The 25,342-nt window shown below is 39.9% G+C and overlaps 1 protein-coding gene across 14 annotated transcripts in view; it reads right to left on the reverse strand.

The window, feature by feature from the left end:
- Positions 1-25,342, reverse strand: part of LOC121951641 (partitioning defective 3 homolog) — a 314,689-nt gene that overhangs the window by 66,705 nt on the left and 222,642 nt on the right. For all 14 annotated transcript variants that reach the window (XM_042498052.1, XM_042498051.1, XM_042498056.1 and 11 more), the window contains 3 exons: positions 24,235-24,481; positions 12,497-12,625; positions 2,132-2,413 (listed from right to left, as the gene is read on the reverse strand). In XM_042498052.1, the coding sequence (XP_042353986.1) occupies positions 2,132-2,413; positions 12,497-12,625; positions 24,235-24,481 (658 nt within the window). The remainder of the gene's footprint in view (positions 1-2,131; positions 2,414-12,496; positions 12,626-24,234; positions 24,482-25,342) is intronic.

Below are 25,342 nucleotides of genomic sequence, written 5' to 3' on the forward strand. Positions count from 1 at the left end.
TTGGAAATTGGTGCTAAATGACCCACATTGTCATGATACAATGCTGGATCATAATCAGTATCACTTTAAATAACAGATGTGACCATAGTAATATGCAGAATGCATATACAGAACATTATTTGCCCAAGCACGTTCTGTGCTCTAAAAGCCCACACGCCCACCAAAGTCAAACAAAAGTGCGACCTGTTGCTGATATTAATTAAAAGACCAATATTACCTCAGCTTAATTTCTCTGCCGTGTGACAATGAAATGCAATAAAGAGTTATGTCTGTGAAGCCCAGTGGAACAGTTCGCCAAAGCCTGGAGTGCAATGAACTATCGAAGTTGTGTGGTCATGGTTATCCTTTTCAAGGCTGCAACTACCAGAGACTTAATTCTTAGCTAATGTATTCTTTAGCTTCAGACTATTAATCATTTTACCTATAGATGTTAGCAAATATTCAGAAGGCCATTCACAGGTTCCCACAGTGAATGATCATGTCTGTAAGTTGTTTTATCCAACCAACAGTCCAAAACTGCCTAATTTAAGTCACAATAATAAAAAGAAAGAAAAGAAAAAAATAGAAGAAAAATTAGCAAATCCTCACAAGCTGGAACAAGTAAATATTTGAAATATCTGCTTGATGAAGAAAACAGTCCACTGAAATCATTTCAGTGCTGATGCATTAGCTTGCAGTTGTTGTGGGCTTTTGGGGGGGGCAGCCTGCTCACAAAACCTATCACCCCAAAGAGGTATAAAACATCTCATAGTAGAGCACGAAGGCTTAAAAAAATGCTTATGTGGTGAATGAGTGAGCTATTAACTTTATTATAATGATGATCAGAGTCTAAGTTATGAGTGAATTCCCTCATCTAATTAAAAAAGACTCCATATCTGTAAGGCAAGTATATTATCTTCTGTTGTGCATCTGCATACATCCACACAGGACCACATCAGGGATTTAAGAAAAAAAAACACATACTGTGACAACAGCAGCACAATGAATTATGAATCAATACGAGCTCCAGCACTCTTGAAGTACACACAGGCTGTTGAGGCCATCTGGGGATGCGTGAAAACCACGACTAAGACAAACCCATTCATTCAGCTGTGGATGTACTTGCCTGCACTGCCTGCGTTTCTGCTACGCTGCAGGCTTTCCTCGATTGGCTTCACGTTTCCCCAAATCCATCTTAGAGCTACGAATCTCTCCGTTCATTGATCGGTGGAGGATTAGAAAGCGACTCAGCACAGACCTGCAGTGCTGAGAACTGCTGCTGCTGACAAGACGCAGCCGTTTAGAACTTTCTTGCTTTTATTTGGCTGGATGTCACTGCAGTGGACTTTACTTTGGGGTTATACGTTTAATAATGCCACTTGGCTGCTGTATGTGAACACAAAGCAGATGCACGGGAAAAAAAGGATCTTCAAGCCAGGCTAGGGTGATCAATTTAAAATAAGCTGCCAATTATGAACACAGAGGGTCTGACATGTTGGTAGTTTCAGCAGATTGCTTCACAGAAAGGCAGGGAAACGGGAAATGTGGGAATAAGGTGAAATCAACAACGAAAGACAGAAAGAAAGAGAGGTAGAAAGGTCAAGGGAGACAGAAAGAGAGACGGATATTCAAAGGTTCCCATTCACTCACTGCCTCCCCCGAGTAATCCCACATCCCAACCCCTTGAGAACGGTGCATTGTGTCTAGCAGTCGGCGAGCTGACATTTACCGCCTGCCTTCTGTTGCTGTGATTATTTTCTCCTCCAGGTGTGATAGCCTGCCTGCCGTCTCCACGCAATAATGCTGCCTCAGAGTTACAAGAATGGGGAGTGCGAGGCGGAATCAGGCCTGGACAGACCTTTAGCTGACATACCATGACTGGATCGCGCCTTTGAATTGGAGGTAAAAAGGTTGCTGAACCATGAATGGCAGCCCGCCACCTGGTTTGGGCGGAAATGGCCTCTGCGGGGGGGGGGTTGTTACTCCAATAGAACACATGAGTGTTATCAAAGTAATTACTTTGTTTTTTCAAGGGAAAAAGGAAATCAAATAATTCAAAAATGAATACGACCCAAACTGTAACTAAGAACACAAGGGAAGCAAAATTTAGGCACTGGAAGATAATGAAACTCATGCATAAATCCAGTCCTACCTGTCTGCAGACGGAGGTCGTTCATTGCGGGCCTTGCTGACTTGGGTGTAGAGGGAATCGGAGTGCTGGTGCTGGTGGTGCGGATGGATGTGGGGGTAATCGTCTCGAGGGCTGTGGGGCCGGCTGTGCCCGCTGTCCACAGAGCTGTTCAAGGGGTTGATGCCTGCGTACGGGTGCTCCTCCTCAGAGGCCCTCTCCGATGTGCGGCTCATGTCCAGGATTTCGGCATAGTCCCGTTCCCTGGCCTGGCGCTCCCTCAGCTCTCTGGTCTTAGCCTGGATCCTGGTGGTGAAGATTGTAACAGCCATATTAATAGTACAATTATTTTGGCCCAAATGTCAATGCTGAGTGAGAATAGTACCATTCTGTGTAGCTTGGGACTCTTTCTGGAAATAATCTATGCAGTTTGCTGATATTCTAGGATTGTAAGTGACACATGTTTACGGTTTCCTGTTCAAGTTGAAATAGAGCATAAAACTGTTTTTCTTTGACTCCTTAGGTTCAACTGACAGCCTCAGAGAACTATATACTGTTAATATGTAAATATGTCTGCTTCTTTTTGGGTGTTGAAGAGGGAGTTAAATCACAAGTTTCATCATGATACAATATTATATTGATTCTTGAGACAAAGATACAATATTCACTCATATCACAAAGTCTGCCATGATGGGATTTTGATTCGATTCCATACAGGTGGGTGGGATAGATTTGTGAATGTCTTTTTGACTTTTTCTTGGCTGCTTGCTGCTGTCTGCCTGGTGCCAGGCCACCAGCACTGTTTGGGTGTTAAGTAATAACGTGTGCTTTCAAAGACAAGGTGACACAGATGTGCCATGGGAATTTCACAATAAAGGAGTAACTTAAAGATGATGAAATGGATAGGTGTTTTGACTTTACATCAACAGTAAGGGGTGATTGATCACTGAATTGATATATAGAACTAGATCCAGGTAACATTAGACCCTTAGCATTGACTGTATCTAACAATTACTTATAGATGAACATTATGAGTACAGAATACTTTCCATGAACACAACCTGGACTCACTCCCAACTCATCAAATACTGACACTTGATCAGTCAAGATACCAATACATGGAGGCACCTTTTAGCAGATGTATAAGACGCATCGGATGGTGTCACATTTTGATGCTCTCAGTGATTGGCGTGGTATAAAGACAGAAAACGTTCACATATGATGAGCAACATGGGTAGTGGATGGGACAAACTTTGGAATTTTATCCGGAAAAATGTTGTTGGTTTTCAATGTGAAACCAGAAGTTGCTCAAGTTATTTTTATGACAACGTAGTGTACCAATATGTACAGCGCACTACACTAGTGAAGTATGTCAGGTGACAAATGTAACGTGTGCCACGTGACATTATATCACGTGAAGTAACAAATGTACTTATTTTAAGCCAAACCATGGTGTTTTTTTCTAAACCTAATCAAGTGCTTTTGTTGCCTATACCGAAGGAAGTAATCCTAAAAAACAAGTTTTATACCTACTTTCTCTAAGTTTATTTTGAAGGAAATGTATGCAATTAGTAAGAGAAAACTGTAAATTTCCTGTCAAAATGTAACTCATTTTGAAAAGACACAATCCTTGTAGCATTCTTGTGACACGCCTTCCCTGAGCAAAACTGATGTTAGAAGAGTACTTTAGCGTCATAGTTTGACTGACCTAGCATGTCGGGAGTAAGAATGTGTTGGTTAACTATGTAATTTACTTTTTTCTATATTGACAACTCACAAAATCACAGAACATAAACAGTTACCAAAAGCAGATAGTGTTACACAATACAAAACAAAACTACATACTTTGTGCTGAACAAGAAATGATTGACTGGCGGGACAATTCTTTATGAATCAGGGATAAAACTACTCTGTGGGAATTTGAACCTGTCACCTTACTGAATTCCACTGTATCAGCTAAAGCCTTTATGTTGCCCAAGCCTTGTTTGAGCTGAGACACGCTGTAAATCTCAGGTGTCACATCAAAACACCAGACGAGTCACTGTAACATCTGCATGTGACTGTTTATTGTGCCTTTTTAACTTTCCTTTACAGAAATGACTATTATTTATGCTTATTCCCCCTGAATAATACCATAAACAATGCATAACAGTCTCTCGCCCCCACAACACCTCATACAAGGGAAGCACTTTGTATTCACAGAGTGCTGCTAATGTATGGCTACCATGCTTTTCTATTTGTGTCTCTAAAACACACACACAAACCTCTGACACCTCTCCGTCTCATACTGAACAACTCAAACACTCAGGAATCACACACTCTCTTTAGCCCATTATCTTGTGAATAACTGGCAACACCATTTTCTACAGCAGGGGGACTACCTATCGCGCAGCCCCATAATTACAGCCTTGCCAATTATCAGCGCTTTACAACTACCAATTATCATACTGCTCTCTTTTCTCCAGGCCCCTTTTTAATGGCAGTGGGAAAGAGAATGGGACAGGCGCAGTGACGAGGTAGGGGGTGCAACTTCACTGAACACTCAGCGGGCTAAAATCTGAAATGCTTCCTCCAGAAAATTTGCATGCTGTGCATAATAAAACAATAAGTCTAATAAGGAAGGCTCCCCATTGGAGGGTGGGTACGAAATGTGGATTTAAAAAAAACCCAAAACAATGATAAATGGGTGGAAATACTAAAAATGAGGCTGCTAATGAACTTGATGGCTTTAACAGCTCCCTACTGAATCTGGATGGGGGGGAACAATCTTTTTAGCAAAATGTGCACTTATTCCAACAACTTAACCCATGTCACATGAAAGCCTGTGGACTTGCAAGCTGCGTCAGTACTGGTTGTAGACTCAGCAATTATCTAATAGCGCAGAAGGAAGCAGGGCCCTTGAGGGATCTATCTTTAAACCCAGAGGAAAAACAGTGTTTTCCATCAGAGAAAGCAGCAGCAGCAGCAGAAGTGGGAGCAGCTACTGATTGTATACACAAGCGTAGTGGCTGATAAGATAAGGCCAGACATACCAATCCAGCGCCTGGCCTTCTCCGTGCAGCCCCTTCCCCATAACAAGGCACTGGACGGGTCAATGGGGCCAGTTTCTGAGTGAGGAAGGATGCAGCTTTGAACCAGTTGTGGTGTGTGAGAAAGGACACAATCTCAATTCTTGAGAGCTGAGGTAAAGAACAAAGGACTAAAAAGCAAGCTCCATGTATGGGGTCCAAACAGGTCTGAAATATATAACCACCAATCCCATTATTCATTCTTTTGATGATTTTTTTTTGATTAAATGCTTTTCTAAGTCTTTTTTAAGTTTTTTAAATGTCAGAGGAAAAAAATCGCACAACAAAAATTCCCTGAGCCCAAGGTGACATTTCCAAAATTTTCCAAACAGTCCAAAATGCAAAAATATTTAATTTCCAATGATACATCCTGATTTTCCCCTTTGGAGATCAATACAGGCTTATCTTGTCTGAGGGAAAAGCAGTAAATCCTCACATCTGAGATGATGAAATTTTTTGATTGATAAATGGCAATTAATGGCTCAGCGACATTGTCAGTTGAGAAACAAATGTTTTTCTGCACTCCTTTAGTTTTTTTAATTAACTGCAATAAAAAAACCACACTTCAATTCATATAAATTTTCAAAAACAAGAAAAACAATTACATTTTAAGGTTTACTTAACAAAATTGCAAGATTCAAAAACCCTGTAAGCTTACACTGTTGTCATCCATCAAGTCATCCAAACAATCCGATTTTGATTTTTGCAGTACTATCGTTATTTCACAATTTCATTTTTCTTTTACTATGTTTATGTTATGAACCAATACACAAAATCAAAATCCTTGTAAGTGAAGCCTACTTGGCAATAAACTGGATAAATAAACATTTTTCATTTATCACAAGCCTGTTTTGCCATCTGCATTTATCATTCACTACCTCCATGAGCAAACAGAGCTGCTTCCTGCAAAAGTAAACAGCTAACTGTGAAACTGGTGATTGGAACCTGTGTATTAATCATATTTTGAGGGGAATAAAAACAGTAGTTAGACCAGATCCAGTTTATGTATGTACAAGGTGGTTTATATGGATGTTTATGATACTTTTTTTTGGCATTGAAACTGGGAATCTACTGGGCTTACTGGAGTGAATCAAGGGTGACTACAGCTGTATTCTCTTCAGACAAAATCTAGGCTTCCATCTATGTCAACATGACATGCACTTAAAAAGCAATGTTGCTAAAAATGTACAACTACAATTACGTTGATTGGAATGGGACAGGAAGGAAAACCACACTTGGCCTAATCGTTGCCCTTTCAGTCCCAAAATATTTACGTTAGGAAAACCCTGCTTTCTTTCTAACAGCTAACCTTGATGAGGGATGAAAACACTCTCTGCGTGAGGGGTAAATGATGAAAAAAGCACAGAGAGCGCTAGGAAAAGAGTCAGAGGTTGAACAAAAAGAGCGCATGGCAGAAAGAAAAGGAGACAGCAGATAAAAGGGTATAGAAATGGCAGGATGGGACATTATGGTGAAAGAAATGTGTTTGACGAGTGACCTTTCTACCACATGAAGCCAGAACAATGGTCCATTATGTGCTATTGTAGCCACTGTGTAATAAACCTTCCTCTTAGCGGTAGTGCTGACACAACTGATAGACCACAGTGAAAGGCAGGAAGTACATGAAAAGAGAAGGTATAGCGGGATAAGATGGCTGCTGAAAGTCCTTCAGGATTGATAACATTGGATATCTGGAAATGTGTTATGATATCGTGACAAGTAACACTGAAGCACTTGCTATGCAACAAGAAAAATGCAAGATTTTGATAAACCAGCTACACAGAAGGGCCAAAGGAATTATATCTTATACATACACCATGATGCAGTTAATCTTGAGTGAAACATAGTCAAACTGAGCAAGTGTCTAAGTCAAGGGAAGTTCAGAGATAAATTATGTGATATATGGCACAATGTCTGCTGTATAGATTAAACTTTTAACCTTTGGGCCACAAGTCTCTAAAAACACTGAGTATGTTTACATGCAGTATCTCTGTTTTTGCCCTTATTCCAATAAAAGACAATACTCCAACTAAGCTGTTTACATGACTAATAAAAATGAATATTTCACTTACACTCTTGTTTACATGCAGCTCTGCATACTCCGACTAACGTGCCCTAACATGTCGTTTATCACGTCAACATACGGGAAAGTAGAACAGCTGTAGTTTTAAAAACGTCTGTGCTGCGATATTTGTGCATATCTACAAAACCTGTTCATAACCAAGTCTGTCATAATGTTTAAAAGCAGGTGTCTCTCCTTCCAACTAGCAATGCCAGATTTTCTTTTGCATCTCTATCCCACAGCCTTGCAAGCTGCTGGAGAGTTGGCTGCGCCCAAGTAATTCTCTAAATACCCGAGTAACACTGGCATATCCCACGTCTTAATCGGACAATGTTAAATTTGGAAAATTTAAATGGAATAATCAGTCTATATGACCCGCATCAGTTAAGAATATTGTCATATTTGGAATAAAAGAGGAATATTGGTGTGCATGTGATGTAATGATGTGTAACCGTAACCACTGACTTAAGTCATACACTTACTGGTGGAGTGACAAGCAGTGTTATGAAAAAGATATTTTTTGCTATCAATGGCCTCTGAGTTGGCCAGTCAAATAAATGCAATTATTACAGTTTTTCACATGAAAAAACATGCAAAATAGGTGTTAGACTGCAGCAGTAGATGAGTTTGCCTTTATGTTTTTGTTTTCCTTTTCCCCTGGTGTGCTACGGTTAACGACACAGACAGGCTGAAAAACATGTCATAAAACATTAAATAGCAGCATGGAGGCCAGTGAAAATGCTTACTGCGGTCACCTCTTTATTACACCTCTTACTTATTCAGTCACTCTTTCAAACTCAATGCCAACTAAAAGCACAGTAATATGCAGCAGCCATTAGCCAGTCATTGCATTTTGATGGCTAAGGGGCCAGGTGTCGTATTTCCATCACTGCCGATTGTAGCCAATTGAAGCTGGAGTTGATAAGTACCCACGACTACTGCAGTCATTTGTACCAGGATGATGTTTATTGTAACATTTTCCATTAACTACAAAAGCCAGATGTTACTGGTCATTAGTGGGATTTTTTTGTCTAGTAGGCTTTCCACATGCCAGGTAGAACACCTCCTAGTATCAGCTATTCTGCACTGCACAAAGCAAAGAGACCTCTTAACTAGAACAAAATCCTTTTCATCAATGGTCCTGATCTGATGACCGTAACTGATTAAATCCATATTTTCAGGGATCTGTCAATCTGAAATACATCAGTATTGACAAATCACTCAATTTTCAATAAATCAGTTATTTATTTATCCAATAAAGTCATACAACGTACAACACCAGCAAATCGCGACAGTTGCTTTAACTTGTGCACTGCAATTTAGCCCTTCTTGCCTCTTCTTACAATGAAGGCTGCTGCTGCATCACTTATTTATTTTATTGATTACCATTCAGTTTTATTACTTGTTTTTGTTGTAATGTAGCATTATGTTGTCTTGGATCCCTGGAAGACTAGCTTGTTACGGTGCCAGTTGCCAGTGTCAAATAAACAATAAACAATTAAATAATTAACAATTAGCATTATAATTGTTCAAGCATTAAGTAGAGAAAATCAAAAATGTGGCGGTGGTGCATCCTAAGGTAGTAGGGTTTCTATACAAATTGCTGTGAAAGTTTCAAATCAATGACACAGATCTGATTCACCATTATAAAACATATTCATGTCCACTACAACCAATTATTGTTTCCATATGTGCATGTCAATCTCTTTTTTCAACAACCATGCATTTCCCCCACAAACAACAGTGTGCTGTCTGAACTGTCAGTCTAGATTTGTTTGTCTGGCTTGGGGTTGGAGTCCACTGGGATCTGAGACTTAAACCTGCGAGGAAATCCATCCATTTAGTCGATCACAGCTGGATTAACCATAGCCTCTGGCAGTGGCCAATCAATAGGCCCTCTGCAGAGAGGTGCCGAAGCTCCCGACTGAACCTTGAGAAAGCAGCTCGGCGAAACACAGCTAACTGGATCATTGTTTAACACCAAAGCAGCCACAGTCTTCCACATCCTCAGTGGGACCTCACCCGTCAATACCAGTGTATCTCAGCTAGCGGTTAAATACAAAAGAGAAGCGCCGCTTGTGCTTTTCAGGTGGCGGTGGTTGGTGTGGGGGGTACGCTTTGTTAGAGTGAGTCAAACACCCAATGCTAAACAAAATAATCAATGCATTGAACTACTGTCGGACAATCCCAGAATAGTTCCTGCTCTGTGGATGCACAGACAGACATTTGGCCAATTTTTGTTTCTCGTACACCATTTTGCCCGATTTCCCATAGCTCTTTCTTGCCATAGGCACTCCACATAATCAGAACACACTAACAAACAGAAGAACAAATAAGTGCGCACAAGTGACACATCCATTTCTCAGCTCCCTCAGAGGCTCCGCCTGGAAGACAAATCTCAAGAAAAAGGTGGAAATACTGCATTTACTTGCACTTCTACTTTTAATGCTTTTAATACTTTTAATATTTTAATACTTCAATCAATCATACTATAGTGTGTAGTGGCCACAGAAAGCATTTAGTTTGGAATATCAACAATTATAGTGTGTATATGTATGGGATTTACATGGGTGTATGTGCATGTATCTATGTATACGTGTGTATTTAAGTATATATGTATATTTGTCTATACCTACATGTGTGCACCACCCAGGTTGGGTGGCGTTAACTAGAGGGTAGTGAGCAATATGCTATTTGTCAGCAAAGCCAACATACAAAATAAAATAAAAGGGCAAGACACAAAACATGAACACAAAACATTTAAATCAATGTGGCACTTGGAGCATCAGACTAAAAGGAAAGTGATTTTTGTCTTTCACGTCATTTTGCTCTATTTCTTAAAAATGAACTGCTTAGTTACCAGTTAATGGGTATTGAGCTAAAAGCAAAACAAACTGAAACTGGCATCTCTGCATTCAAGATTCTGTAGTGCTGAAGGGTTAAATAAATATGAATTGATTTTTGTGACAGAAATATATCCTAAATTCATTATCGGGAAAGATAGGAAAAGTTTAGCCCAAAGGGGAAAGAAAACATGGTTTGAAAAACTTCTGCAAAATGTAAAGACTGAACAGCTTCACACCTTGTAGGCACAAAGAAAAATTTACAGTGGCATCCATAGAAAATAAAGTCAAATACACAGGGGTTTGTATTGTGTTGTGAAGTCACTGAATCTATACTATCTATGCCAGCTATGAAACTGTATTTTTTTTTAAATACCACAAAGAAATACTGAATAGGTTTTAGCGTTTCAAACTCCATCATGGTGATTAATGCATGTGACTTTGACATTTGAGGACAAGAAATAACAGAGAAGCCACGGATTGGATTAACATACAAAAGGACCATTCTGAACTTTTAACTACATGCAGTGTAATAACCAAATCATCTGACGTGGCATTTGCGTTAACCTTATGCCAATTAAAAATAAAGACTAGGCTATTATCATATTATTGGACTATCTGCTCTGCAGGCGTAAAGAAAGAATTACAAACCGAATTTTCATAACGAGCAACTGGGGGGAGTAATGACTCCTGCCCCTACACCAAGAGCATGGGAATTAATTAGCTGGCAGGGCTGTAATGGCCTTGGCATTTATAAACCGCCATCCCAAAAAACTGGCATGGTGCCCATCTGACATTTAGTTTGGTGTGGAGAGGGAGAGAGTGATGCAGTGAGAAAAAGACTGGCTGTCTTGGGGCTGTTTGGTTTTAGGCGCCCAACCGTTAACAGTAAATTATGTGCGCTCTAACCATCTAGTCAGTTTTTAATTACACAAATTCTTCATTTTTTAAACCAATAAATAGTGATGTTGGAAAAAAAGGACTTTATTTACAAAGTATGAAACATCCATTTTGTTTAGTCTGCAACACGTCTAAGGAAATTTGTTCAGTTTGATTGATAAACTAGACTGAAAGCACTTCCTGCACTGTGGTTAAGACCTCCGAGACCATGTCTTCCATTGGGTTCATCATGCTATTAAGAAGCAGTAGTAAAATATACAGTCAAACAAAGCCATTAGTAAAGTGAAATATATGTACACTGCTGTTCTTTTTTTGGAGTTTTGGTGAGGAAATGTTTCAACGTCTCAGGCCAAGACCTTCATTTCCAATGGAAGGAATTCTTGTTCTACAACATACAATCATATTTTAGACAACTGTGCCCGTCTAACATTGTGACAACTGTTTTCAGAGAGCCTTGTTTTGTTTAACCATGATAATACATAGAGGGACCATAAAATGAGGTCTATGATAAGATGTTTTGTTTGATCTCAGTGTGAAAGAACTTGACTGGCCTGCACAGAGCCCTGACCTAAACCCAATCCAGCACCTTTGGGATTACCTAGAATGCCGACTGAAAGCTTGGCACTATCGTCCAACATCAGTTTTGGACCTCACTAATGCCCCTGTGGCTGAATGGGAACAAATCCCTGCAAGTAAGGTTCCAAAATCTTGTGGAAAGCCCTTTCAGAAGAGTTTAAGCTGTCACAGCAGATAATGACTGAGGCTTTGAAGTGACATGTTTAACTTACAAATATGGTGAAATGCTGTCCACATACATTTCCTCACATGGTGTAAAATTATTTTTGTTGTCCACAAACTTTAGCAGTTTGACTTCTTTTTTTAGGGGGCAAAGGAGAAAGGACAATGTAGAAGCTTTAAAAACCCTTTGTAATTATGATCAAGACTATTTAAAACATTTTTGTGTTAAAACATTGTGAGTGATTCTCAGTAGGAAACAAATTATTTAATTCATTTGGTTCACTTTGATTTACATAATTTAGCAGAGCTGCAAAGATATCCCCTTCTCTGATCCCAAAGTAGCAAAGCACATATGAGTCCAGAGACAAAAGGGCCTTTACAAATGCAGTACTTAGCAGACATTCAGAGCACTAATATAGCAGCTAACAACTATTTGCTATGTAATGTCAGAGTATTGGTGCCCTGAGCAGAAAATTAAGTCGAGTGTTTGTTGTGTTGGGCTGGTCCGTGCATGTGCATGTGTGTATCTGCTGCTCTGCACTGCACTCATATGGTGGTTAGCCCTGATATCATAATTGTGTCATCAGGGAAGCATCGCGCCCTTCCTTTGGTTCCCCTACGGTTGACACTGTTAGCTTTGTAAGCCCCGTTGCCATTGTTTTGGGCTGTTTATAAATTAGCACCATTAGCTGCAAGCTGCTGGCTCAGTCATGTCCATGTTAAGAACAATGTGCAGACAACTCATATCCTAGCCAATACTACATCATGAAGACCTTACCTCTCCTGCTCCATCCTCATCTTCATCGTCTCCTCATCTGAAACCTGCGTCTCCTCCGCCCTCCACTTACTGGAGCCTTTACGATCCATCTTTTCCCCCAGCCGCTCGTCCTTACGGTGCTTCCCGAACCTGGAATTAAAAAAAAAAAAAAAAAAAAAGCACAATTAGTTTAAATTAATATTAACTTGACCCTTTGAAACCTGGGGTGACATCATGTTTCTTGTGCAACTTTGAGATATTTTTCACAAGTATTTAACCTTTGAACTCTCAGGAAACTGGTGTGATTTCTTAAAAAAAAAAAAAAAAAAAAACATGGAAAGAGGAAATGAGCAACTTTGTAAGAAATGTTCCACAACTTGTTAGAAAATTAGTAGATTTAGGAAATGATTTTTAACAAGCTAAGGGGAAAATGTCTATGGGAAAAAAATCTAACAAAAAACTGTATCATAATTATCATAATTATATACTTAAAATGATGTTTCTGATTCATTATACATTTTCAAGCACTTTTCCCAGGTCATTTAATAGTTTGATATTTATTTATTTATTTGTTTTTATTCTTATTGTCAGGTAATTTTCTTGTACTTTTTACTTGTTTCTTGCACATTTTTGGGTAATTTCTTTTTTCATTGCTCACTGCCTTCTTTACATGTTTTTCAAGTAAATCAATTTAATTTGCTCAAGTTAAAAAATCAAGAAACAAAAAAACTATAATACTGTATTTTTTTTGGTCATTTCCTTGTTTTAGCTTCCAGTGTCACCTGTTTCAGCATGAGCAGGTCATTTTTCATCACAGGGTGAAGAAGTGGATCAGCGAGTAGATGGAAAGTCGGAGGTCACAGAACCATTTCAAGAAAATCTTTTAAGTTATTTTAAAAAACTAGGCCATTCATTTATTGTGACTTTCAGCGAGACAGCAGGTACACTCTACAGAGCATTTACAGCAACTCAAAGTCAACTGATGTGACTGAAAATGTTTCAGTCGTACGTCTGTGATCGCAAAATCAGGTGTGACTTAACGGTTGATCTAGCCCTCAAATGAACCGTTTGAAAAGTATTTCTCACAAGTTCAAACCCATTTCAGCTGGTTTAAAGTTGGGGAGTGGTAAACGAAGAAGGCGTCGACTCGGCCCCTCGCAGTAATTATATTCATAGGGAGGGAGTGACGCTTAACGAAATAGGAGCCATTGCTGAGATATTTCAGCTTGATTGACTCAGTATAAAGCTGCAGCCTGTTGAAGAAATGACTTTGGCACCGCGCTCGCTTCCACAATGAACCGCCGTGATTATTCACAGGGAAATTGGTCCGCAGAGAATATCTACAACTTCTAAAGAGACCGTGCCGCGAGAAACCAAAGAGGTGTGTGTGTGTGTGAGTGTGCGTGTGTGTTAATGAAAGAGACAGAAACCAGTGAACAAGAGAGAAAAAAATGAACGTGCGCAAAAGAAACTCAATGAATGAAACATTAAGACCCAAAACTAAACTGCGGTAAAGACAAGCTCAAGAGGTGCGTGTGTGTGCGTGTAAGTGACTGAAGAAAGAGTATGCGAGTAAGTTAAAGTGAAAAAAAGAGAAACCTTTTAAAAAAAACATAAGGGAAAGAGAAAGTCACGGGATCAAACGCAAACCAAAGATGTGAAAATCCCAACAGCTGAGCCTGTGTGTGTTTAAGAATTAAAGAGACAGAGTGTATATTGCCCAAATGTGAGTAAGAGGAAGGAAAAAAACAAATGATGTGAGGTGTGAGAATGTGTGCATGGAAAGCAATACAGAAAAAAAGAGAATTTAAAACAAGAGAAATAAAGTATATCAATGAGACCAAAACAAGCAAATGGTGGGAGCGTGTAGGTGTGTGAGAAACAAAACAGAAAAAACAAGAAAACAACTCTGAATGGGAATAAAGGTGAGAGGATACATCGAATGGGAGAATGAGTCAAACATATGAAGAAAGCATAATGAAATGAAAATGTAAAAAAATGGTGCAACATTGACTGAAACAAAAACAAAGAAATGGGAAGTTGAGAAAATAAAAAAAGAAAATAATGATGAGAAAGTGAATTAAGAAATGATTTGCAGTTACAGTTTACATCCATGTCTGTCCAGACTCATATGTTCAATGACAGTAGACATCAGCCGCTTTTACACAGTCGCCCCTTTATACCACCCCTGAATTTTTCCTGAGAACCAAACAATGGCCACATATAACAAACACATTAGCAGTGCTTTCTAAACAATAACAAAGGCATAACATGTCAATCACAATCATTTACCCTCTCTGTTATATGGCAGCAATTCTCACACTGCTCAGAGGGTAAGGAGCTCCAAAATCTATATTTTTTTTGTTTGCGTACATTTACAGCTGCTGTTATTCTTGTTTGAAATATCCACTTTGCAGCTGCTTTTAAATCTCCAGCAGTGGCTCGCACACATAAACGCATCTTAAAATGTCACACTCCTGCCGCCCATGGTCACATCTTTCCGGCTTTAAATTTTACACAGACCTCGTTTCAGCTCTTTTACTGCCTCCTGTCTCGGCTCAGAGGCAAGACCGCTCCGTCCATCCTTTCTGCAATAGGACGTTATTTACAGAACAGCAAGGCAGCATAACGTGATATTTCCCACCTTGAACAGTCAGTGTAAATGTGGCTAATGGTTCAAATATGGATGTTGCTGCAAAGAAGCTAAAAAGTCTAAAATGTGGCTGTTTCACACATTTTCAGCCCATGAGTGTATTAAATAGTGCGCTATATAGGGAATAACCAAACGAGATTTCGGACACTACATTGGAATTTTTTTTTCACCCGGAAATAACACTACCGCATTGCATTGTGGTAGAGATGGGAGTTGACTGTAGTGTACAACATATGTACACACAAATTTCCTGTGCATTTTGGACATTTGTAATGCACTATATAGTCAATGAAATTAACAGAAGAGAATTCGGACAACACTACAAAATGGCGCACACTATATAGTGCACTATATCCATGATAGGGGACAGTTTCGGACACAGCTTTTGTCTCTATTTGTCAATTTGTCTCATATTCTGTCTTGCTGTGTATATTGGCACACTCAGTGTGCCTTGTGATTCTTGACTTTCTCCATTGACACTGTGTCTTCAATGTGTAGGCCACAATAATCAGGACTACAATCCCCTTTATGTTTAGCCATAACTTCAACCAGCTGACACATGTGTTCTGCACTCAGGCTAATTAACTGATGCTCTGTGTGACTCTCATGCTGCCTGTTTATGCCTTGGAAAAACAGAAAACTCTTTATCATAAAGACTTTTGCATAGATTTGAGTGTGCACATGCTTTTTTTCATTCAGGCCATTAAAGTTACATAATATTCCTAACTTACAAATTCTCTGACTTGCAGCACCCCAGTGGCCTGGTGGACTTAAGCCCAAAAAACTATGGAAGCGGAGCACTAGCTGAACACATCCTGTGTTGCTTTGGCAACAGTGTGAACCAAGAACAGTGAGCACACATCCAGTGCACGCACCACACAGATGCTACCCAGAGGTTCTGCATCTGGTATCTCTCAGAAACATGCAAGGCAGACACAACAGTAGACAGCTACTGCTGAATCTGGTTTTCAGTCATTACATGTGTTTGGGATTTTTCAAACAGGGCGAATCTGGGTGAAGCTTATTCAACAACTAACAAAATAATAACTTCTGGAGGAGCTATCGTCACATTTACCAATAGGTGTTCTGGTGGTCAGAGGGTTGAAGACGGACCTTTGTTGGATTTTAGCTCCTCACTCTCTTCATGCATTTCCTGTCACCCCTTAACAGTCTTAAATAAAGACTTTACATACCTAAAATAATAATCCACCAAATAGGGCTGGGCGATTAATCGCATTTTATTTTTCAATTTTGGCTTTCCTTCATTTTCAAAACAAGATAATTACGATACAACAATTTTATGCTGTGTGACAAGTCTATTATTGCTCTTATTCTGTCTTTAATTTTGTAAATCAAGCAGTCCCTTTCCAGCGGCTGTGCTCAGCCCGTCCCCACAAAGTCCAAACAGAAAGACAACCAATGTTAAAAAGAAACACCAGAAATAATGTTAAATAACTGCATGACCTCCTCAAAGCCAATGAGTAATCGTTGTGAATAAGTTGTGAAATAGTCCTGATTTCAATATCAATCAAAATTGTTATTATTTTTGCCATAATTGAGCATCCCTACCACCAAAACCTATGAGCAAGCCCACACCAAGAGTGACTAAAAAGACAAACTACTCTAGTCATGTGTTTATGTATTCCACACATTTTGTGTAAGTCGCTAAATGCCTTTGTGGCGACCCAAAGGTAATATCGATGTGTTGTGGCAATGAGGCAATAAGTGGCTGCCAAGTTTCCGAAAGACAAGCCAAGGAAAACCAAGGGATGAGAATGAGGAGGAGAAACCGCAGTAAGGATGGAGGGGGCTTGGAGACTAAGGTCCATTACCTGATTAATTTAACTGCGGCCGCCTGAAATGCTTAGAGTGACGGCTCGCCGTTAATGCTAAGAGCAGGAGTGATCTATCACAGCGAGACGGTTGACACTTTCTTTCTCCACACCACTAACTTTCATTAACAGTCCCTTCAAAAGACAGCCTAACTCTCCGTGTCACACACACACACACACACACACACACACACACACACAGAAACACAGACACACTGAGATTTATGACTGAATGGGAAAACTTTGAAGAGGAGACAGAGTATTAACCATGACACCAGGGCATTTAATAATCTGATATTCCAGGCACAGTGAGGCCCGCCTCATCTTATGAGCCCGATGCCATCGATAAAGAGGCTTTGACGGGTTTTTGTGGTTTGAAAAGACAACTTCAAAATGTCAAGGATTCAGCTAATTCAATTCAGTGGACCACCCATGTGTCACTGCTAATCCTTTTAAACGCACAAAAAGTGAAAACAAGTCTGGTGGTGTTGTGGGCATTTTTGGGTGGCATATTGGAAATGCAGCAGCACTGAAATGTCAGGGGCAGTCGGAAAATCAGAAAGTGAATATGGGATAAAGTCAGGAATTAATGTCGCTGAAATATGATCATAGTGTGATGGCAGCTATGAAAATGTCAAAAAAGACAGTGATAATCCAGAAATGATGGTCCTAACCTCAGCTACAATTTGATCGACATGAGACTGAGTGTTACAAAATCACTGCAGGAGAAAAGAACTGACTTGTCATGTTTTAGGATGACACATGTGTCTCTTAATCTTTATCAAAAACTCTTAAAAGAGAAATTAATTAATTAATTAATTTAACATATAATGTTAACATGTTAGCATGCTAATACTATTATTTCTGCGTTAGCACACTGGAAGGTTGACCTATTAAACTTCATATACTAAACAAGAACTCTGATTCTCAACAATTGGGCCCCCACTGGGCCCGACCCAACCTGCCAGGTTCAGACCAGGCTGGGCTGAGCCACTTTTCAATATTATTTCGGGGCTTGATTCATGTCAGGTTCTCGCCAAACTACCAGTGGTTTTCTTATTTTATTTCTTTTATGAAACTGGCAGCTTTTGAGCATAAATAGCAGGAGTCGTACTGGACTGAATGAGGAGGGAAAGAAAGAGGAGAAGGGAGAGTGAAGCCCCCCTTGTAGTGGACACTACCGCCTCCCCTGTAGTGGTGCCGCATTGCCATGGACCGCTGTGCACACTCAAAGTAGTCTGTTGTACACGAGACTTAGAGCTGATGACAGCCTATATACTAAGTTTTAGAAGGAAGAATAAGGTGAAGTGGTGCGAGGAAACATGTCAGCCTGTCATGTCAGGTTTTAACTTGTAACAAAAGTATATATCAGCTTTTTACTTGGGCTTGGGCTCAAAAACTGTGCCGTGGTTCAGGCTAGAGTCCAGCTTAGAAAGAGACTATGAGGGCTCATGTATGGTCAGGCCCATAGACTGTATAAATAAGTGATGTGGCATCACCCATTGGTTGCTGGACTGCCACTCTGAAGCCTCAAAAAGCGGCATTTCTGCCATTGCCATCTTGATTTCTGTTTTTTTTTTGTGACCATATTTGGACGAGAGGGTGAAGCTGTGGCGGAGTGAAGATCTGACTGGAAGCCAAGGAAACTATCGTCAGACAGTCTGTCATTCAAGTGGCCCCGCCTTTAAATATTTGTAACTTTAGGCCTCAATAAAATGTAAATGGAAGAGTTATAAAATGATTCAAACCCTCGGATAGTTGTCATGAATTTTAAAATTAACTATAAAACCTAATTGTTTTTTGTACCAGGCTGTAAACATGTTAACATGGGGGTCTGTGGGGATTTTCTCTGTTTTGGAGGCAAGCCTCTAGTGGCCATTCAATGAACAGCAGTTTTGGCACTCCCATGTTGATTTCATTTTTTCAGCCTCAGAGGCTGCTACATAGTCAGGTCCGTTTAAAACTCTTAACTAGATTTCAGCATGTTGAAATTCAAATAGCATGTTAACACTTAACATTGCCACACTACTAGACCCATTTCTATACTCTTGCTTCGAATTATTTCCACCTTCTATTCATTTCTAGTGCATATTATGGCTCATATTTCTCATAAACATGCTTCATTTTCATACTTTATATATTTTGCTCCACAAGTGGGATATAAAAATAGCAAAATAATCACTCTAGTATTTCATGTGCATAAAGATCCAGTCAAGTCTTAATTTGTGGGCACAGCTGGTACTGCGAGCAATAAGTTACGGTAAATGCAACATTATCAGCAGTTTGTAAACCGTGACTATTAACATCTTATCTCATTATGCTCAATTCGGTTCCCAAGAGCAGAGCGTGATGCATCAATGTCCCACCATCCATGTCAATACCAAAAAAAAAAAAAAAGAAACGAGTGTCAATTTCTGGACTGGACAAAAACAGGCCTTGCAGTGCTTCTACTGCGACACATCATGAAGCTTGTCACAGCGTGAGCCTTTTCTATGTTCAGGCTTGTTCACTTGTTCATGACGAGAACACACTCACACACTCAAGCACACACTAAAACCACTGCAAAATTAGCGCAGCCCTCGAATTTCTGGGCAACGACCATGTTTGTCGGTGCCAAGCTAACAGACTGGGTGTTGCTTCTAAGTCCAAGTGAGAGAGTGAGAGTGAGAGAGAGAGAGAGAAAGAGAGAGAGAAAGAGAGTGAGAGAGAGAAAGAGAAAGAGAGAGAGAGAGAGAAAAAGAGAGAGAAGAAGAGAGAGAGAGAGAGAGAGAGAGAGATGGATACAGAGTGGATACAGGCAGGCTGCTCTGTTGGCAGTGGTTGATGGTAATGAGGCTTTGATTGGGACTGAGTGTGAGGCCTTCGAGACATGAGAGGGTCAGGCAGTGGCAGCTCTGTTGATCACACACACACACACACACACACCACACGCACGCACACACACACACACGCGCACACACGCACACACACACCTCTTCTGACTTCTACGGGCCTCCTCCCACTCCTGATCCTCCCCTCCTACATGCAAACACACATCAAAGTACAAGCTCCCTGACACTCCTGCACCACTCAGTCACTCTCACACACACACTCGCTCGCTCACTCAAACACATGACACTCGTCGGGAGCTCTTGACGTTCTGTAAAGCCACTCAGGGGAACTAACTTGCTCACATCACAGTCACTAGCACGATAGGGACGCATTTTTATACGCTCTTTAACGTCGTTCTCGACTCATCCATGCTCTGCTGTTTGGGCCGACACACACACACAATTTTAAATTCTGTTTCATCATGACATGTTGACACCAACACAAGTGAAACATGCAAATTCTGACAACTTTTTTTTTTCTCTTTTCAGCAACATATTTGCTGCTAAGTGCTCACTGCTGTGGTGTTTGCTAAACTGTAGCTCCCACATATCACCTGTCAATCAAACAATGTGGGTGTTACAAGGATGTGTTTGTCTTTGGATCATCTGTTGGAGCTTCAAAATGTGATGTTTTTGAGGGTTTTTTCTTTAGCGGCAACATGCCGTAACACACACAAAAAAAGAAATAACATCTAAATAAATATTCCAATAAGGCGACTGACCTCCAGGAGTTTCTCTGCTCATGTTCAGAAGAGAAAATGTTCAAGCTTTCATGAACTAAGATAGATCATAAGAGCGCTGTGTCAACACCAAAATGACCCTTTTCACAGATTATTCTTTCAAGTTGAGTATGTGATCCAGACTCAACCCTACAGATGGGTTGAGTATATCTCACATCATTATTTTGGAGTGCACAGCTGTCTCTGCCTGTAAACACGGATTGTGGATCAAACAGGCAGTCAAACGGAGTTTTAATGGAGCAGATCTGATGTGGCCAATATTGGGCCAATCACATCAGCATAACACTGATGTTACAACAACCTACACCAATCATTCTCATCTGGGAGGAGAAGAGGACAACAGGATTTTAGAGGACAGAGGATTAGTGCTGTTGTTGGCAACCAAATTTTGAAACTGAAACTGAGAAACATATGCGGTGTGTGGAAGTCTGATTGTTTAAATATTTTGGCATGTGTGTGCAGCTTGTGCATTTTATAGACTCCTCCCATGTCTGTGTGAGTACAGAATATATCTCGATGTATGTGTGTGTTCCCTACTAATTATTCCCGTGCGTGTATGAGTGTGAACGATGCCTGCATATGCGAGTTTGCAGTATTTTTCCATGTGCATCCCTCTGATTACTCCATTGTGTGTGGCCCTGACAGTCTTCCATGTGTCTCTCTGCTCCTCGAAAAGTCAGCTGGTGTCATTTGAAGTGATCCCACCTGTTTGACTTTGCTGGCTTCTACCCTAAGGAGGCCCTGAGGGCCAAACAGCTCAATTTGAGCTCTTGAGAGCAGAGCCCATCGCTCTCATTCACAAACAAACTCTGTCTTATCTCTATTTTTTCTCAAAATGAGAATGTGCATGCAGGTTTTTTTAATGCAGGAAATCCTGTTAAAAAAAAGACACTGCCAGTAGACCAGGACAGTGTACATGGCTTTGCAGTAGACATGTATTTTTTTCTGATTTATTTATTTATTTTCCTGGTCCCCGCGACCCTTGCAAGGAGAAGCGGTTACGGACATAAATGAATGAATGAATGAATATTTTCCTAGTGTGTCATGTTCGACATCATGGGCAGCCCAGAAAACAGAATGGCAAACAGTAGAAACCAGCATGGATCCCAGTGAAAATTTTATGGCGGTTACCTCGCTTAATATCTCTTACATATTCAGTCTATGTCTCAAACTCTGTGAAAACTGATTTGGAAACAACTTTGAGCGCTGCTTGGGCAGAGATGGGAGGTGCACCGCAAAGGTAAAGGGGTGAAAATTAGCAAGTTACCTTTCTTATCAAAACAAAAGCCAGATGTTGTGGGGTTTTAATGCAATGGGGAAGAGGCTTTACTAACCTCCCTCATTTCTTTGTGTAGACAATCTCTCATTAATTCTTTTCCCTTTTTCCTTCTTCGCACAATACACCTCTATCTTGAAAGACATTTAAAATCTAACAAAGTCTTACAGTATATGTATTTCAGGGCTGAAGTATGCAGTGATGTACCTGGGATTTACATCAGAGTTCAATTAGGTGAAATCTACACATAGACCCTATTGGTTACACATTAAGTATTACCTGAATAAAATTTAATATCAAAATGCAATAGCTGTACTCAATCAATCTCTTTTTGGGGAGCATGAATTTATTGTGTGGGTGTTTTCTTTTCCTTTGTGAATTGACAACAAAGACGAGAGTTGGATAAAAATGATCTTAACGTCCTCTAAATAGTTTTTTCGAGAGCTTTTTTGCCATGAAGATGGCTTCATTACCATCCAGTGACAAAATATATGTGACCTTGTCATCCGAGATTTCTCCAAAAAAATCAAGAAAATTCCATCTGCTGGTGAAGACTGTGAGATGGAGCTGAAAACCCAAATCGAGGAAAATTGCTTTGAGTTTAGATTATTATATAAAAATGCCATTTACAGGGCCAAAAATAAACATTTTCAGTAGGCTTGTATTAGTCTCTGTCATTCAGTTTTTGTCTCCAACAACAGTTTTTTTTGTTTGTCTTTCACTACCAGTTGCATGACACTGTATCTTCCTTTCTTCAATCTTTTCACTCTGTCTCTCTCCATCCCTTGTGGACCTCATTACATTCCTTCCTCTGACAAGAATCACTGTTTTTCCATCCCTGTTACCGCCACTTTGGCTATTATGATATACGGATATATCACTGGCCGACCCCAGAGGCTTCCCAACTCATCAGACAAAGGGAGGACAGACCAAATGACCTGGACTCCAAAGGTAATGGAAATGGAGAAAGGGGAGGAATGTATAGACTATTCACTAATAGGATGTGTGCTTATGTATGTAGGAGAGAGAGTTTCTGTCAGTTTAGCTATGAGGTATTGTTTGACGAGTAAAACGTTAGAGAAGGAATTCATTTCAGGAAAATAAACCACAAAGGTCAAATGTTTGGAGTCTAATTAGTGTTTCGTCACACTCTATAGTGCTGTAGTTCCACAACTTCGGTCTATCCTGTTCATCTGTTTCACTCGCTGAAGAAATGATATCTTTTAGGTAAAAGCCTTCCAAAAGTGTGGTTAGATGTTAAATCTGTTTAAAGAATATTACAGGTTGCCCATGTGTTAACAGACATATCAACCTGGTAATTTAAGGGACTCTTTCTTCACACAGGAAGACAGCACACAAAACTCACTCAATAAGGATGTATCAGCTGTTTGCAGTCGATATTGATCTGTGTGTTTTGGACAGGCAGAGTGATATTGAATGCATCCCAGTCCTCGCCTGATCTCTGATTCAGCGTACATACGATTGTATAGTCTGGGAAAGTTTTGTGCTAACATTGTGCAATGAACAGATAATTATAATAATAATAATACAGTAAAATTGTTAAATGAAAATCTCTCTACTACACAATGTACTGACAACAAAAAAGATAAGCTCTGGACACACTGTGTACTTATTACACTATGTTCTTACACAGTAGATTGTGTGTGTCCAAAACTCTCAAGAAAAGTCTTGCAGGGTATGAAAAAAATATAAACGGTCCATTAAGTAAAATCTACAACCTAAATGTCTTTGAGCATGACACTAAATATTCTACTTACTCAAGAAAACTTGCCAATAGGTCTACTGGACAAGACTGTTGTTACCTATCGGTTTAATTTGAAAATGCTTGAATAAAATGTTGACATACAACATAAAGAAAAACCTTTAACAGTGTATCCAACAGAATGAGTGTGTGTGTGTTTTTTTTGTGTCTGTGTTTTTGTGTGTGTGTGTGTGTGTGGCAGTAGCTGATGACGGGGAGGGGGTGAACAACAACTGCATGCATGTGTGTGCTTTTGTATCATTTGATAGCCCCTCTCAAAATGCTGAGGTGTTCGTACGTCTGTAAACACAGCGCTGGCAAAGTTATTTTTTTCCTCAGCAGCAGTTTGTAATTCGTGGCATGGATAATTGATTAGACCCAGCAGAATGGTTAAGCTTCACTTTCAATGCGCCTGGCAATTTTCTGCTCCATCTGTGCCCAGAGTGTATTCCGTGCTCCGAGAATGTGGTGCTATGGACAATCCAGCTTCAGATGTTTTAATTGTTGCAGGCCTCCACAAATACATGAATGTGTGGGAAACCCTGCTTAAAGAATGTAATTAAACTGATTTTAGTACTTGTTTGTGAGGGAAAAATGTGTACTCTTTTTTTTTTTTACAGTCTTACCTGAACATGTCACCGAGTCCTTTCAGCATGCCCTTCTTGGGTTTCCCCTTTTCTTTCTCCTTCCCTCCCTCCTGCTTCTTCTTCTCCTTCCCCCCTTTGTCTTTGTCTTTATCTTTCTTCTTCTCCTCTTTGGTACGATTTGTGCCGTTGACCAGGGGTTTCTCTGTGCCGGACAGTGGGGTCTGGTCAGCCACTGTGGACACAGAGTCTCTCCCTGATCGGGAACTCTCCTCTGTGTCCTCCTCCACTAGAGAGAGGAGAAGACATAAGAGGGACACAGAAAGAAACATGGAGGAAAGTGGAGAACATGTTCTTTTTAACCAATGAGCAGGTACAGTAATTTTAAGTAGAACTCTATCACATGAAAATCCATAAACTGAATAAATGAAAATCTGTAAGACTCATAAATGTGTAATTATGTCTCCTAAGTGCCAAGAGGAGCCTAATGCAATTTAATTACATATTACAAGTGACTGAAGAGCTGTTCTACAATGAGATAGTGATAATTAGAGACCATTAGACTCTGACTCTTATAAAATGAAGAAATGCAATATATAAATTACTATTTGATGGCACTATGGCATGTTACTATAATATTCACTTCAGATAGGAAACATTATGTTTTTTGAAAAGCTGTTAAAATACCTTTCTTTTCCGGTATGACAGATTAAATTTAACAGTACAGTCTATTTACCTGTTCTAATTTAATCCGATTAAGACCACCTGTGTTTGAAACATTTTAAGTCATGTCAACATAAAAAGGAAGAGGAAAAGAGACGAGACACAAAACTATCCATTCTCCTAACTCTTCCCCTTTAAGATGCCTCATATTGACAGTGTGATACATCTGACATCTAATGCAGTAGCTGGTTACATCCTGAGTCAGCGATATGCCATTGCCACAAGCAGTGATAAAATCAGCTGCCAGATATTGAGCATTAGTCAGAATGCTGTCACTCCCATGCATCAGTTTGGAAGCGTCATCCAAGTTTTAGTGGCTGCACGATATCAGTTTCAATATCAATCCTTACTATTGACCATCATTGTTGTGTTAGTTTCATCTCATCAACCCATGATGCAGTGTTACTGATTGTGGCATGCTCCAGCA

The sequence above is a fragment of the Plectropomus leopardus genome, chromosome 12, assembly GCF_008729295.1.
Source record: "Plectropomus leopardus isolate mb chromosome 12, YSFRI_Pleo_2.0, whole genome shotgun sequence".
Taxonomy (NCBI): Eukaryota; Metazoa; Chordata; class Actinopteri; order Perciformes; family Serranidae; genus Plectropomus; species Plectropomus leopardus.